The sequence below is a fragment of the Barbus barbus genome (genome assembly GCF_936440315.1).
Source record: "Barbus barbus genome assembly, chromosome: 40".
In the NCBI taxonomy this organism is placed as follows: Eukaryota; Metazoa; Chordata; class Actinopteri; order Cypriniformes; family Cyprinidae; genus Barbus; species Barbus barbus.
Genome location: NC_136718.1, coordinates 12,252,507 through 12,268,814, shown reverse-complemented (window position 1 = coordinate 12,268,814; position 16,308 = coordinate 12,252,507). Strand labels below are relative to the sequence as shown.

At 38.1% G+C, this 16,308-nt stretch overlaps 2 protein-coding genes across 2 annotated transcripts; one reads left to right on the top strand and one right to left on the bottom strand.

Moving 5' to 3' along the window:
* Nucleotides 1-313: 313 nt before the first annotated feature.
* Nucleotides 314-10,719, top strand: LOC306859753 (transketolase-like). The gene is made up of 14 exons (XM_079400993.1): nucleotides 314-656; nucleotides 3,420-3,537; nucleotides 3,632-3,745; nucleotides 4,322-4,419; nucleotides 4,647-4,838; nucleotides 7,075-7,202; nucleotides 7,303-7,499; nucleotides 7,607-7,771; nucleotides 8,526-8,682; nucleotides 8,806-8,936; nucleotides 9,048-9,131; nucleotides 9,365-9,461; nucleotides 9,620-9,739; nucleotides 9,873-10,719. Exons 1-14 carry the CDS (start codon nucleotides 553-555, stop codon nucleotides 10,043-10,045), a joined length of 1,878 nt encoding a protein of 625 aa, XP_079257119.1. The 5' UTR covers nucleotides 314-552; the 3' UTR covers nucleotides 10,046-10,719.
* A 39-nt stretch (nucleotides 10,720-10,758) lies between these two features.
* On the bottom strand, nucleotides 10,759-14,864 carry LOC306859765 (troponin C, slow skeletal and cardiac muscles-like). The gene is made up of 7 exons (XM_079401007.1): nucleotides 14,734-14,864; nucleotides 13,075-13,305; nucleotides 12,435-12,465; nucleotides 12,151-12,297; nucleotides 11,940-12,054; nucleotides 11,719-11,855; nucleotides 10,759-11,623 (listed from the first exon to the last, which is right to left on the bottom strand). Exons 2-7 carry the CDS (start codon nucleotides 13,096-13,098, stop codon nucleotides 11,592-11,594), a joined length of 486 nt encoding a protein of 161 aa, XP_079257133.1. The 5' UTR covers nucleotides 13,099-13,305; nucleotides 14,734-14,864; the 3' UTR covers nucleotides 10,759-11,591.
* Between the last annotated feature and the right edge of the window lie 1,444 nt (nucleotides 14,865-16,308).

Here is a 16,308-nt window from a genome sequence, read left to right as displayed (position 1 = left end):
AAGAAGATTATGTACAACAGGTTTTTCAGTTTTGTTGGTAATTTAAGTCTCAGAGGCCCTTAGTCCTAGAAATTTGTGTATAAAATACAATTCAGTGAGCTATAAAGGGTTAATCAGTTTCCGCCCTCCTTTCCTCAAGACTGTCACCATGACTCGACGATCATTGATTCAATCAGCTACTCCTTCAGTGATTTTACAACAATCGCAAACATTTAATCATTGTAACAGTGTGTGCACATGAATATTTTACTTGAGTGTAAAAAAACACTTCCGTCCCACCCTAATCTTATGCATGAGAGATGTATTACAACACACACAGGGTTCTGTCTGTCTGCGGTCTTTGCCCTGATTCGGCAACCTCTCTACTGCGTTTCGTCCAATGGTTCGCTTCATCGGAGGACTTGACAGATGACGTAACGCCTCGCTTAAAAGCTACAGCGCAGCCCGTCACCCGCGTCCCACTCGGCTCTGGTGCTTACTGCCTTTATCTTAGCAATTACAGGTTAACGTAGAGTTACAGCACTCGCGTTCATTTCCACACACAGTTGAAACATGAGCTATCACAAACCCGACGAGAAAACTCTGCAGGCCCTGAAAGACATCGCCAACAAGCTCCGGATTCACTCCATCAAGGAAACATGCGCCTCAAACTCCGGGTAAAATCTTCTGCACTTATTGAAACTCATTCGTAACGTCTTTCTATGATGGTAAACGACATATTTGCCACCGTATGAGTACGTTCATCTAATTTGTCGTGCAAATGTTCACTTTACATTCCTGCATAGCACGTGGACTTTGGCGAGGGGGCCGGGCACGTTGCAGATAACTTATTAGTTTTGAATCATTAGATCTTTTAGCTATTGTAAGCGAGTCGTTAGCTTTGCGACATATTTGACAGCTTTTTAGCCCATCGTGGCCTCCAAAGCGATGACAGTGAAAATTGGCTTAGCTCTCATCGCCCCTATAATTAGCACAGGTATGTGGGACTGCACGTGGGATTATAAAGTGTCAATTTTTAGTAAATTAACAATTGCGTGTAATTATTTTTAGTAGCGTACCGTGCTGTGGTGCAACTGATTGATAGTGGCGATTGAGTCGGATCTTTTCAGAAGGGCTGTTGAACCAGTTCACAGAGCTGACTCAGAATGAACGAATCCTGACTCGCTGAACCGATTAAGATGACAGGAGAGCATTTGGAGTGCGAAAATGTTACAAATAAAATGTTTTGGAAATGTGTTTGGCTTGATGACATGTAATAAGTTGTTTAATAAAAGTTGAGATGGAAATTAACTTATTTCAATGCATATTCTTTACTACTATTTATCTGTTGAATCGAGGACAATCACCCTTTTATACGTACTTAACCGTATACAAATTTATACATGATGAACAGCAATATTGGTAAAACAAGCGCGTAATGCCACGCCGGGCCAAGGCAACGTGATGACGCAATTACGCTGTGGATCTTTTTTGAGCCGGTTCTTTGAAACAAACTGCTCAAAAGAACCGATTCGTGGACGTGATTCGGACTTCATCACTAATTTATCCTGCGAGCTCGCGGCTGCACGCTTCACCTACAGGTTGTCACGTGGAGGAGTGTAGGTCTCGTGGGATCCGTTGTGCTGTGGGTTAAAGTGCTGTTAGGCACCATGAAGTTGTGGGCTGATCGAAATCAAACCAAAAGCGCGCTTTATTCAAGTGTGTTGCGATAAGCAGAGTTCAAATGAAGCTTGTGTGAAAGGAAAGCTTTGCTTTGGCTTTGTTCAATCTCTGCAGTAAGCACCAGTTCTCTTTTGTGAGGCTGACCACTATATTGCCACAGATGGTCATTTCTCAACATGAACTACAATCGAAGAGGGGAGTTTCTAAACTTGTAGGGGATATAAAAGCTGCCTTATTAGATGGATGAATCCTATCAAAAAGAAAATGCAAATGCATAGTTTATGTAGTGAACTCTATGCATCAGAGGGTTAATTTGTTACAATACTCTACACGCACCCTTGCTGGCATGCAACAATCTTTCTTTCATTGAAGATATTGTGAAGGAATTTCCCTGAGTGTTGAAACGTTTACCTGATACTATTTGTTTTATGGTCATGACAGTTTCTGTTCCTTCTCATTTCTGTTTGGGTGTTTGATAACAAGGGTTTCTTTGTTTTTTGTTTTTCAGTTCTTCTCTGGGATAATTACTTGTATATGTGTAGAGGTTTAAACAAGGAAGTATTGATCGTGACTCAGACTTGTGTCTATACCTTTTGTAATCTAATCCTTCATTCTAAAACTGATCAGTAGATATTTGTTTCTTAAACCCTTTTCCATTTTTCTTTATTTCAGCCTAAATGAGTCACTGTATAGGACAAAGATGGTAATTCATCAATGGTGTTTTGTTTATTGGATAAATAGGAGTATACTGAAGAATAACAAGACTGCATGGATTTCCACTCACAATAAAATTACAAGTTTTTTTTTTTTTTTTTTTTTTTTTTTGTGACCTGAATTGCATGAGTGACTTACAAACTCTGACTTCAAACATGCTGTTACTTTAAAGCACTTTGGGAACAAACTAACTAACAGTTGTACTGCATCCTCAATTCAAGTTAAAGCTTAGTCATCTGTATGTTTTTAACAGCGTTTTAACTTAATGTTTTGATAGCTATCAGTGCTGCACTTTTTATTTATTTATTTGTTAAATTAGCTTAACCGTTCTGAATGGAAGCTCATTTTTGCTGCAGAATAAAAAAAAAAAAGATATTTGTGACTTTCAGAATTGCATAGTCGGAATTGAGAGATATAAATAATAGTATTGCTAGGTTTAAAAAAAGTCAGAATTGTGAGAAGTCGTAATACTAGACCTTTTTTTATTTTATTTCTTATTCTGGTGTGAAAACTGGCTCCCATAGTTCTGTGACTTGTGCACTCATTAAAAAAAAATTAAACTATTTCAGTCCTCTTACTTGCCCTCATGTCATTTCAAACCTGTATGACTTTGTTTCTTCCATGGAACATAAAAGGATGCATTTATAATAATGTACAGTCACTGGTTTTTGTGTAATTACAATGAATGATTCTTTCAAGCTAAAAAAAATACAAGTTTGGAGTGACATGAGGATGAGAAAATTATAATGTTGATGTTTTGTTACATAAGCTTAGTACCTCAAAAAAAAGTGAGATATGTGTCATATGTCTTGTATGATGTGCCTGGTTTGGCAGTAGCTGAAGTCATTGATTCTGATAAGGTCTATTACTACACCTCAAACCCCAATGATGACAGTAGCAACTTTTGCCCTTTAGCACCATTTGCAGTCATGTTCTAGTTTTGAAGTGAAAGATAATCTGCATGTCTGATTGGTCTTTAACATCCAGCATGTTTGAGCTGATGGTTGATGGCTGGATTGATACTGATGTTTTTCCATTCACAGGCACCCCACCTCGTGCTGCAGCGCTGCCGAGCTCATGTCAGTGCTGTTCTTCCACACCATGCGCTACAAAGCCAAAGATCCCCGCAGTCCCAGCAATGACCGCTTCATCTTGTCCAAGGTGGGCTGTCGTTCTGTGTTTGTGAGCTTCCTTTTAGTTTTCCCAGAGTGCTTGGAGACTAAATGTATCCCACCCCTCATGTTGCTGTTTTCAGGGCCATGCTGCTCCCATTCTGTATGCTGCCTGGGCAGAGGCTGGATTCATCAAAGAGTCTGAGCTGCTAAACCTGCGCAAGATTGATTCTGACCTGGAGGGTCACCCCACCCCTGTGAGTAAGACCACTCTTAGTTATCACTGCATATACAGTAGCTTTCAAACGTTTGGGGTCAGTAAGGTTGTTTTAATGTGTTTGGAAGAAGTCTCAAATTCTCACTTAGGATGCATTTATTTAAAGTAAAGTTGTGAAATACTACATTTTAATATAACTGCTATTTTAACGTATTTTAAAATGTAAATTGTTGTGATGGCAAAGATGAATTTTCAGCAGCCTTTACACCAGTCTTCAGTGTCACATGATGCTTCAGAAATCATTCTGATATGCTGATTTGGTGATTAAGAGAGATTTCCAATCATTATCAATGTTAAAACCATTTTGATGCTTAATATTTTTATGGAAACAGTGAATTAGTTTTTTGGATTCTTTGATAGTAGAAAGTTCAACAGAATAGCATTTATTTGAAATGGAAATCTTTAGTAACATTAGTTCTTCTGATTAAATGTAAGCTTCATTGCTAATTAAATTGATTAATTTCTTAAATAAATCTTGCTGACTTGGTGTATCCACTCTTTCACATAACCATTTATGATTAATTATCAATTAACCTCACTTCCCTGTTTATTTCAGAAACTTGCGTTTGTGGATGTGGCGACAGGTTCTCTTGGCCAGGGTTTGGGTGCTGCCTGCGGTATGGCGTACACCGGAAAATACTTTGATAAAGCTAGGTACTTACTTTGGCTTCCCTCTGTAAATTAAGTTACTCTACAGGTTTTTTTTTCCTCTTCATCCATTGTACTGCATTGCTTGTTTACACCAAATTCAGCATCTGATCTGATACTAGTATTGCTCCTAAACAAGGTTTTGCTCTCGGACCATAGTAGTAATTAAGTGTAGTACAGGAAATTCCCATTTGATGCTGCTGTAACTGGATGTGTCTGTCTTGTCTCATTAGCTACCGTGTGTATTGCATGATGGGAGATGGTGAGTGTTCAGAAGGGTCGGTGTGGGAAGCCATGGCTTTTGCCTCATATTACAAGCTTGACAATCTGGTGGCCATCCTTGATGTGAACCGCCTGGGTCAGAGTGAGGCAGCACCACTGAAGCACAACGTGAATGCCTACAAGGAGCGCTGCGAGGCCTTTGGGTGAGTTTAATCAGGGTTCGTACAAGGTGCTTGAAGTACTTGAATTTGACTTTTTGAAATTAAGTCCTGGAAAACCCTTGAAAACAGCCATATTTATGAAAAGGTACTTGAACGTTTTGTTTTCTTATATATAACAAAATACACTATATTGTCAAAAGTATTGGGTCACCCCCTTCTAATGAACATGTTTGACTACTTTAGTAATTTCCATGAGTACAATGTATAATGTTAAAGCATATAATATTCTAGGGAATTGTGTGCTTCTAATTTTATAGCAACAGTTTGGACAGGACCCTTTTCTTTTCTAACATGACAGTGCCTCTGTGTATAAGGCACGGTTCAAAAAGACATGATTGATTCAGTCAGTGTGGAAGAACTTGACTGGTCTGCAGAAAGCCAAGTCCTGATCCCATCTGAACACCTCTGGTGTGACTTTACATGCAGACCCTGAGCCAAAAACTCGTCACCGTAAACACCAAAGTACATACACTATATGGGCAAAAGTATTGTGACACCCCCATCTTTAGAACAGAAAAGGGCACGTCCAAAAGTGTGGCAACAAAGATGAAAACATAGTTCATGTATTTTAAAAACTGTATTTCAATCTCTGTTGAAACAGTTTTGAAAGTGTCTAAAATGACTATACTCATGTTTGGTGATGAGTTTTTGGCTCAAGGTCTGCATTTAAAGTCACACCAGAGGTGTTCAGATGGGATCAGGACTTGGCTTTCTGCAGACCAGTCAAGTTGTTCCACACTGACTGAATCAATCATTTCTTTTTGAACCGTGCCTTATATATAGTGTATGTATTTTTTAAAACGGTTTAATAAAATTGTACATGTTAAAATCTATATTCACATTATAAACACTTTATTTGTGTTAAAAATGTTATATTGTTGCAGTTACATTCCATGATACATCTCTAAGTTATGACGGGAACATCCATATTTTGTTACAAATGCAATCTCTAAAACTCATGTATTTTTAAATAAAAAATGTAACTAACCGTGCACAAATTGTTTACCCTACAGAATACAAACATTTTATGATTTATTGGTATTTAAAGTTTATTTCAACTGTTGTAAAGTAGAGGGATACCACTTGCCACCACAATGAAGAATGACCCTTAATAAATATATAATACGAATTTTTACTAAATACTATTTTTAAGAAATTTTCATTGACAAAATATTTGTCTTTTAATCACAAAAAGCAAGACGCTGAGCTCTGCGAAACAATATAGTTGTATTTTGAAAAATTTTAACTAATTTAAAGCCGCAACTAACAATTATTTTGGTAATCAAGTAATCCGCTGATTATTCTGACAATTGAGTAATCTGATATTTTTAAGTATAAATTAATAGATAAAAATAGACCCAAGTGAAAAACAGGCTTTATATTAACTACATATAATACAACTATATTGTTTTGCAGAGCTCAGCATCTTGCTTTTTGTGATTTAAGACAAATATTTTTTTCATTGAAAATTTCTTAAAAATAGTATTAAAATATTGTCTTGTTCTAGTGAAGCAAGTGTCCGCATCTTGCGAGCTAAGTGTATTGTCACACCCCTAGTGTCCATGAATGTGATATAGTTAATAATTTTCCAGTTGTATGATGAAGCTTTTACTCTTCAGGTTAATCATATATTCATGAAAAATAATAACTTTGAATAAGGAAATGTATAACTTTGCTATAGTATCCTTTCAAATGTTAAAGTTGCCACAGCCATTGCATGTGCTGCATGTTATTTGTACCATTTTATTTTATTCATTTATTAGAATTTGAAAGATAATAATGATATTGTGATCTCTGATTTTAGTCCTTGAAAACCAGAAAAGTAGTGCTTAAAGTCCTGGAATTTCATTTAGCATTTTCTGTACGAACCCTGTTTAATGAATACTGAGAGTTTATCTCTTGCTTTGTTTGAGATGGTATAGTAGCGTACCATTTGTGCACAGTTCATATACTCTAGAAACAAATGAATTGTGCAGCACAGCAAACCTGGAGCTCCTAATGAATCTTTTTTTAAATCGCACTCAGTTTTTATAAGATGCATTGCTTTGTTTTTTTCAAAATCTTTCAGACTTATCAATGTATGGTTTCACACTGTTAAACGTTGTAGGCTGTATAGAGTGCGCATTAAGCAGTGTGCTATTATTCTATTCAGTACACAGCCACTCTCTTTGTATTCCATATGTTCAGTCACGGGACTGTAACTTATTTGTTTCTTCAGCTTTAACACTTATGTGGTTGACGGCCATGATGTGGAGGAGCTGTGCAAGGCTTTGTGGCATGCTGAACAAACAAAAGGGAAGCCCACTGCCATCGTAGCCAAAACATTTAAAGGCAAAGGGCTCAAAGGTGACTTACTATATCCTAAACTGCAAGACCATCAGCACATGAATGATATCTGTTATAGTTGTTCACATTCTCATGGTCTGACCTGTGTTGTTTTGTTCAGGCATTGAGGATCAGGATAACTGGCATGGGAAGCCTATGCCTAAAGACCGTGCGGAAGAGCTGATTAATGACCTCCTGAGCCAGATCCAATCACCCAATAAGCCCCTCCACCCTCAGCTGCCCAATGAGGATGTTGCTCTAGCTGACCTCACCCCCATCCACCTGCTCACAGCTCCAGAATACAAGATTGGAGATAAGGTTATGATCTGACATTGTTTTTAAATGGTTCTTTTCGTTGAGTAAATTCTTCTGAAGTTCTTCAAAAGAAGGATCTATAAAGCTTCTGCTTTTGTTTGCCCACTCAGATGTCCACCAGGAAGGCTTATGGTGTAGCCCTGAAGAAGATGGGGGATGCCAGCCCTCGTGTGGTGGCCATGGATGGTGACACCAAGAACTCAACCTTCTCTGATATCTTTAAGAAGGCCCATCCTGATCGCTTTATTGAATGCTTTATTGCAGAGCAGAACATGGTATGTAAATGGCTGGGGGTTTTTTTCTCCCCTTTACAATGATAATTTACAAGTCAGGATGGTAAAGCAAATGTATATTGGCTGACTTTGTGTGTCGTGTGTCACAAATGAATGGACCTGTAATCTGTGTTTGTAGAGCACTTTGTGACGAGTTGAAGGTGTGGAGCACTATTCATAGTGCATTGTAAATGCCTTGCCTCACCCTGTTAAAATGTTCTATTACTATTCACTTTCTGACTAATACTTTTCACTGCCAAGTGCTTACTCAATAGGACATGATTTCTCACAATGAGAGAATTCCTTTCTGCATAAACGTGGTCATTCAGAGGTCAATATAATCTAGGTTATTTTTATGAAATATTTTAATTAAAATATAACTTTCAGCAGTAAGTAGTTAGGTTGATGTATGCAGTGCAATGTATTGAATATTTTATTGTTGCTATAAATGTGTAAATAATACCAATTAACATTTAATGTGTGGGGTAAGTTTTTTTTTTTTTTTTAAGGAAAAACTTTTATTCAGCAAGGATTTATTAAATTAGTTTTTCCTTCTGAATCCTGATTGACATAAGAATTAATATGACCTTTTTATTGTTTCTGATCAAATAAATGCAGCCTTGGTGTAAATAAGACCAAACAAACAAAAAAATTCTTACTGACCTCAAAGTTTTGAATTGTAGTACAAGTATATCGGTAATAGTATATACTTATGTTTTATCTAAAAAAATTATGTATTTAATTATGCTGTGTCCAGGTGAGCGTGGCCATTGGTTGTGCTACTCGTGATCGCACCGTTTCATTCGCCAGCACTTTTGCTGCCTTCTTTGCTCGTGCCTACGATCACATCCGTATGGCAGCGATCTCCCAGTCTAATGTCAACCTGGTCGGCTCACATTGTGGCGTTTCCATTGGTAAGGCATTGTGCAGGGAATACATGGATTCTTGCCGTTTTATCTTGGCTAAATTTATAGTCAAATCACTTCAGATTCTGAAGTATTTCTTTGAAATGTTTCTTAACTTCTGATTTTGTCCAGGTGAGGATGGCCCCTCACAGATGGCACTGGAGGATCTTGCAATGTTCCGCGCTATCCCAACATGCACAGTGTTTTACCCTAGTGATGGAGTGTCTACTGAGAGAGCCGTGGAGCTTGCAGCCAATACAAAAGTGTGTTGTTGTTTCTACTTGCTGGTCTTCTGTAGATGCATTCATTATTTTGTCAAGAGAAGTTAATCTATTGTTCTTTGACTCCGTGTTAATGTCATTTCCTGCTTTCAGGGTGTCTGTTTCATCCGTACCAGCCGACCTGACACTGCAGTCATCTATGATGCTGGAGAGAAATTTGAACTTGGCAAAGCCAAGGTGAGGAAAATCAAAAAAGGAGACCAGAACACACTTTTAATTTAATTGTTTAAAGTTTCTATGTTTAGATACAAACTACAGAAAGGAAGGCTAAATTTAGCATCCATGCTGAACTTTGTCATTTTAGTGTAATGCGTTTAGAAATGCGGTGAGTAAATGGGGCCTCTTGTTGGACAGTTGTGAAATGTCTGGTTCACAAAGATTGTTCTAACAATTCTCTTTCTGTCCTGTAGGTGGTGCGGCAGTCTGACAAAGATCAGGTGACTGTCATTGGAGCTGGAGTAACACTGCATGAGGCACTTGCAGCACATGACCAACTGGCCAAAGAAGGTTTGTTCATCACCTATTGGCCGTAATGGGACATTACGTTACATTACTACATTTAACAGTACCTCAGCTTCACTTTAGAGAATTAAAACGTAACTTGTGATGAAAGTATACTAAATGTATAATTATTATAGATATATTATATTATTTCTTTTCCCCAGGTGTGAACATTCGGGTTATCGACCCATTCACCATTAAGCCCCTGGATGCCTCCACTATTGTGGCAAGTGCTCGTGCCACAGGAGGAAGGGTGATCACTGTGGAGGACCACTACAAAGAGGGTGAGCTGTTATTTTTATTTTTTTCTTCAGTGAAATACCATCAAGATTAAAGGGGAAGACAAACCCCATTCTCCCCCCCCCCCCCCTTGTGCCTTGAGAGGTATTTATGTTGGTTCCTCTGCTCTCATTGTAGGTGGTCTGGGCGAGGCCGTCCTGTCTGCAGTGGGTGAGGAGCCTGGCATTGTGGTGCACCGGTTAGCCGTGAGCCATGTGCCTCAGAGCGGCAAACCGCAGGAGCTTCTGGACATGTTTGGCATCAGTGCCAAATCTATCGTTGCCGCCGTCAAGCGTACTTTTGCCAACTGAAACACTTTGAACCACCCTGAACTACACCCTTCCTCTTTCTCCACTCCTAACCCAGACCCTAAAGACAAGCTCACCCCACATCCTTATCATTCCGGAAGCTCACGGATATACCTAACTTCTTAGTGTGTTTGAAAATACTCTAACTTGTGCACTATAGTGTATACAGTATCGCCCATAGCTTTGGAGTGTTTTCACTTTGCGTCATCAGTTTTGACTTCTTAAACTTTAAATGCTGCATTAATAGTAGTTTTTAAAGGCTTGGAAGTGTGGATTAGATCAGAGTGCGCTGCATTTGCACTTTTCTGAATATCATTAAAACAATGACCATTTCGCGTTGTCATTTCATCCTTTCCTTAGCTGTGACTGTGTGCTTCCTGTAATTACAAGCCAGTATCTTGAAAAATAAATTTGATGATAGCCTTGATGGTGCTTTCAGAGAGTAACAAAGTATACATCTGTTTTTTGTTTTTATATATTTTATATATATATATATATTATACATGCATAAGCTACTGGACAACCCAATTTTGGAAAGTTAATACATGAACGGTTTGGTTTGGGTGATCTGATAAAGTGTATCTCGTGTTCCTGAGACACCCTCACTGTCATTGCTTGTGTGAACACAGTTTTCACTGAATTTGATGTAATGTGTTAATAAATTTAACTGCTCATCCAATGTGCCTATATTCTGTATCTCTGTATTATCTATTTATGGGTTAGTCTGTTTTAATTTACGTAAATCACCTGTAGCTGTAAGTTAAACCAGATTCATGAATCATGATTTGCTACCTGCTGGTACACAGTCCATCTATTTTGTGCTATAACAGTCGGCGAGCTAATTTTGTTTCTACTTGACAGTAAATGTTATAGAAATAGGGGGCATGTGTAATTCTAATGTCTGGGGGGGGGTTACAGTCTTTGTGTGTGTATAATTCAGCCAGTCTGATGGGCTATGCCTACAGCTAATGTTATAGACCAATGATCTCAAACTCGATTCCTAGAGGGCCACAGCTTTGCACAGTTTAGCTCCAACCCTAATCAAACACACTTGATCCAGCTAATCGAGGTCTTCAGGATTACTAGAAACTTCCAAGCAGGTGTGATTTGGAGCAGAGCTGTGGCCCTTCAGGAATTGAATTTGAGAGCACTGTTATAGACTAAAAAAGAGATATAAATTACATCACTTTGCTTGTCGTTGTTTAGGTGTAGATACAGTTACATATAGAAAACCTCAAACTTTAAAGACAAAAAGGTGTTCATTAAGGTGTTTGAACAAAAAAAAAAAAAAAAAAGATGGCATGTGGTAGGGAAAAAACGTCCAACTTGTGTACAGAAAATGTTTTTACTTGAGCACAAATAACATTACTATTCTGGACAGCAGTACATATAACACCATTTACTTATTTCAACAAATTACAGAAATACAGATCATTTTCTGTGCTTTCCAATCGAGTTTGTGGTGGCCGTCAGAGAGATGGTTTGAGTCGGAATGAATGACTTTCTGAGGTTTCTTTTCGTGATCTTTTGAATCCATTAGGCGGGATTTTTACTCCACTCCCTTCATGAATTCCAGGAACTCTGTTGGTATTAAAAGTAATATACGTTTCTGTTGCTGAAATGTGAATTTTCGAATAAATATTCATAAATGTACCATATTTTGAGCGTGAATTTACCGTCGTAATCGATCTTGCCGTCGTTGTTCTTGTCTCCGTCCTTCATGAGCTCCTCGATGTCGTCCTCAGTGATGGCTTCACCTGTCGACTCCAGCATGTTCTTCAGCTCATCTAAGTCAATGTAACCATCTCCATTCCTTAAAGAGACAATGATAAAACATGTCTAGTATAGGAGGTAATGTGATATATACTATAATATGCTTTGAAAATACAGTTCATACTTGTCAAACATGCGGAAGACTTCAGCCAGCTCCTCTTCTGACTTTCCTTTGCTCTCCTCTTTCATGCAGCGCACCATCATCACCAAGAACTCATCAAAGTCCACTGTGCCGCTTCCTACAACCCACAGTGACCTTCCAACAATCAAATCCCAATTCATACCATAAACGTCACCTGAATCTGTATGATATCTTCAACTAAAATCCAACATACCATCCTCATCTACTTCATCTACCATTTCCTGCAGCTCTTCTTGAGTGGGGTTCTGGCCCAGCATCCTCATCACCTTGCCCAACTCCTTAGTGCTGATACAGCCATCCTCAGCGTCCTGAACGAAGATGTCGAACGCAGCTCGAAACTCTGCCGGGTACAGTCAGATAGCAGTGCAAAAGTCACACGTCAGTAACATTTGTAAGTTTATAATAGAGTTGACATAGTGTTACATCTTAATACATGCAGCTATATGTTCAAACTGACGGTTAAAAAGAGAAACTCACCATTTTTTTGTTCTTCTGTCAAGTTCTCTACCTGTTAGGTGGAAAAGAGAGCTCAAAACTTTGCTTCACTTGACTTAGAACTAAAAATACAATATGTTGTAAGAGTGTACAGCATGTCATTCGACAGAGACTGATCAAGGCCTATTCTTTACAGGAATGACAGCTGTCACTTGCGTAATGTTCTTCAGACATCAGACACCCTCTGCTCAACTGTTAAACGCTTTAGCCTCAGTGACACTGGCCCTTCTCCATTTCACCGTCTATTACGGGAAATGTTAAATCTAAACTTGGTTACACTGGTTTTGTTGCTCATTTTTTTGACCAAATCCATTTTGATAGTGTGTCCTGTGCCCTTAAAAGGGCCCCAAACTTCTACTGTCCCATCTCCCATTTATTGATTTAACCTTGAGAGCTAACTAACCCGACAGTACACAGATTGATTTCTCTGGTTGATTATTAGTTATACTGCTGAAATCTGTCATTTTCCAGGAAGGAAATGGTCAAGGACAGGTTAACTTTTAAATTAACAGCTATTAATTTATAATTTATTTTACATGTTCATACTAACTTTTGGGGCACGCTCCATTCAGGCAGCTTGAGGTTAAATGCAATGCTTATAATTAGTTCAATCATAACTTACCGCTGCTTTATATACATCATCCATGGCTGTCCTGGATTTGAGGTTTCCTTTTTGAAATTGTGAATCTGAAAAATCCTCACAGGTAATCCAGCACTGAAGCCCTGTTACCCAGCACTCCTCTCTTCACGGCAGACACAGGACGAAGAGTCCCAGGGCCACCTGCCTTGGCCTTTATGGCTGGAATGGATGGCCCCAGAAAAGACAAAGCCTTTTGTCACTCCCCTTTCCTATCTAAGAGAGCGAGGGATGGGTGAAAAAGGAAAGGGAGTGGGACAGAAAGGGGTTAGAGATGGCATGGGCTATAAATAGGGGAGGAATGTCAGAGACAACAGGCAGGAGAACTCGAGTTATGACAATAAGTCCTTGGCACTGGTCTCCCTGGCAGCCTGAGCAACAACCCCATATCAAGTTCTAAACTTATCCACCGGTCACCTGCATTTGCCAATCATTGTTGAGCAGCATCACGACTGCATTCTTGTGGCAGGCACTGGTCCTTTGTGTGCAGGAAATTACTATAATCAAAGAGGCCAATAGCACTTGTTATTAAATCTTAACCAGTGTTTGGGGTGTGGGTCCTTTAAAGGACTGAACATTAATAATTCCCTTCAAAGTTTTTCCTTTGGTCAAAGAACCACGTTAAAAATATGTTTCCCAGTACCACTTTTCCAATGTGGTTCTTTTAAAATTTTATAGAAACATTTGAACAAAAACGTTATGATGTAAAAATATTTAAGAAATATTTAAAAAATCAAAGGACTGCATTTGTTTCTAGGCCATTGAAGATCAAGAAGGCCTTTGAGTTATTCTCAAATAGTAATGAACTATAGTATTTAATTAACTCTGATTTTTTATTCTAAAATTTAATTTGCAATGAAAATTATTGTTTTAAATTAGAAAAATGCCAAATGAGCAGTTTCACAAGAGGTCTCAGATGTTTGGATGCTATTTATACTCTTGAATAATTTTTCTTATGTTCATCGTAGATAAAAGGAATAATAAGTTTTTGGCTCAGGTAACTGTTTTAGATGCAATTCTGAATGAAAGATCAGGGGAAACATCTAATTATTCCAGTCCATAAGACCAGTGATATATAAACAGCTGCTTCACTGTGGCATCTCTCCACCACAAGTCCATCTTTATTTCTATAATTAAGTCCAGAGAAGGAAACCTAGCGCTCAAGTCACGTCTTGTGTCTGAGCTGCTTGAAAACATATGAACATGTTTTGTGAATTATTATATCATTCCTGACTGTAAGTCACATGTCAATTTCTGATGTTTTTGTGTTTGGGAAAGTTTTATAATTTAGAATCATTTGGAATACTTTTGTTTCTTTTTTGTTGTTGTTTTTTCCTCTTCATCTTTCTCTTCAAATCCGTCAGTATTTAATGTCAAAATCAGACTGCATCAGTATCATGATAGGCCACAAGCAGCATCAAGCATAGACTAATGCCTCTGGTGCTGACATCACGATGATACGCTATGCTATTCTGGATCCCTCTGGCCTAAATTAAGAACTAGTCATGAACCTTCCCTTAAAAGACTATTAGAGTAAGAGATTGCAAAGCACACGCATGGACAAGTCATAGACAAAAAGCAGTATAATTTCATAATAAATATGAAAGCATAAGGTTTACAAAACTGTTGACACAGTTTACAAACTTTTGCTGCGTTGGGGGAAGCTCCTTTTCTTGCTGTCACTCATTACGTCTAGTCAGATGTATTTTTATTTGCCCATGTTCTCAGCAGCTCTCTCCACGGCCAGCATACAACAACCGCAACCACCTCACCCTGAGAACATGTAACAGCTGAGACACTGAGGTTCAGAGGGCGTGTGTGGGACAATGAGGACAAAGTGGGCTTGGACACCGGACAGGTCAGCAGAACACACTCACACCAGTGACTCACTACAGACAGACATTTGTACGAGGAGCAGCAGTCTGGCAACGTGGTTTTGCCAGATAGCATAAAATTACAGATTCTGTCTCACTCTTACCCACTGTTTGTTTGGACAGTAATACAGGGTCATCCATTTGAAAGGGACCTTGGTTGTCAAGGGAGAATTTTAGAAATGGGTAGCATAAACTTCTTTAACTTTATATTTTGATTTACTCTTTAAATAATTATATCATTTGATTTCCCAGTAAATTCTTTTTTAAACAAACACAAAACAATATTATAGGCTTTAAAATTCTTTCTTTAGAAGTTACTGAGGGAGATGGACATTTTTGAAAGTAAAGACAATTAAATAGTTTATTATTCAATGGTATATACATGCATATGTATATGTATTATATATATATAAATGTAAAGCTAATTAATTGTTTTTACTTTTCTGTATGCATGCTTTTGCTAATAAAATAAAGTTAAAGAATTCTATAATAATATGAATTCAAATCTTTAAAGATATGTGATCTCTAATGCAAATCAGATTAAAACTTGAAAAAGAAGTATGAAGATGCCTCAAGGTGTGCACGTAAAACATATGCTTCCTATGTCAACGTTGTTGTTGCCCATTTGGTATCCAGTGTTGTCTGAGCAAATTTAAACAGAGTCGCAAGGCAATATCTCGCTCTGCAGTGATACTTCATGGTGTGAATGTAAATGCAAACAATCTTTCCCTATACAATGTGACCCTGAGCTGGTCTATTTGTATGTGTCTGTGAGACCCTTGTCCAGCCGTAACTGTGGCTTTTTTTAAACATCCTTAATTTCTCCTCCACAGTTTTCTCAAATCTCTGATTTCACACTAATGAGTGAAATTAAAAAGATAGTGTTTACAGAAGTTTTATACAAAAAACTATTTGGACGCTGATGCCAAACTTAAAATGAATGAATGCCATTGGTTTAAAAAAGAAAATATGAAACCCAGTGGCCCTTGATTTAAAGTAATGACCAGACTTGCAATCTAATTATCAAATGCAATGACATTTAGACATTTTAAATGTGACACTATATATAAATCAGCCTATAATCTCCATAAACGAGAAGAGTGTGTAACTGTATGCTTTGAAAACACATAGTATTTGTCTGTGTGCCTGTCTGCCTCCATTGGTTTGTTTTATGAGTTAGAGAACCATGTCTTTCTCTTTTGGCAAGGCCTTTTTCTTTTTCTTACATACGTGCTAATGGCAGCATGCCAGGCAGGAACATGATGAAGACGAGACATGGAGCCGGAGAGAGATCTCTGCACAGGTCAGTCAGGCTGCTCGCTCGCTGCCCTCTTGTTTGGATAAC

Bases quoted from the DNA above. Each gene is read 5' to 3' on its own strand.
- LOC306859753 (XM_079400993.1), top strand. From the start codon at position 553: ATGAGCTATCACAAACCCGACGAGAAAACTCTGCAGGCCCTGAAAGAC. The intron at 3,538-3,631 runs GTGGGCTGTCGT...TGCTGTTTTCAG, and splicing joins ACCGCTTCATCTTGTCCAAG to GGCCATGCTGCTCCCATTCT. The intron at 7,203-7,302 runs GTGACTTACTAT...TGTTTTGTTCAG, and splicing joins TAAAGGCAAAGGGCTCAAAG to GCATTGAGGATCAGGATAAC.
- LOC306859765 (XM_079401007.1), bottom strand. From the start codon at position 13,098: ATGGATGATGTATATAAAGCAGCG. The intron at 11,856-11,939 runs GTATGAACTGTA...TGTCTCTTTAAG, and splicing joins GTCTTCCGCATGTTTGACAA to GAATGGAGATGGTTACATTG. The intron at 11,624-11,718 runs GTAAATTCACGC...TAATACCAACAG, and splicing joins CGGCAAGATCGATTACGACG to AGTTCCTGGAATTCATGAAG.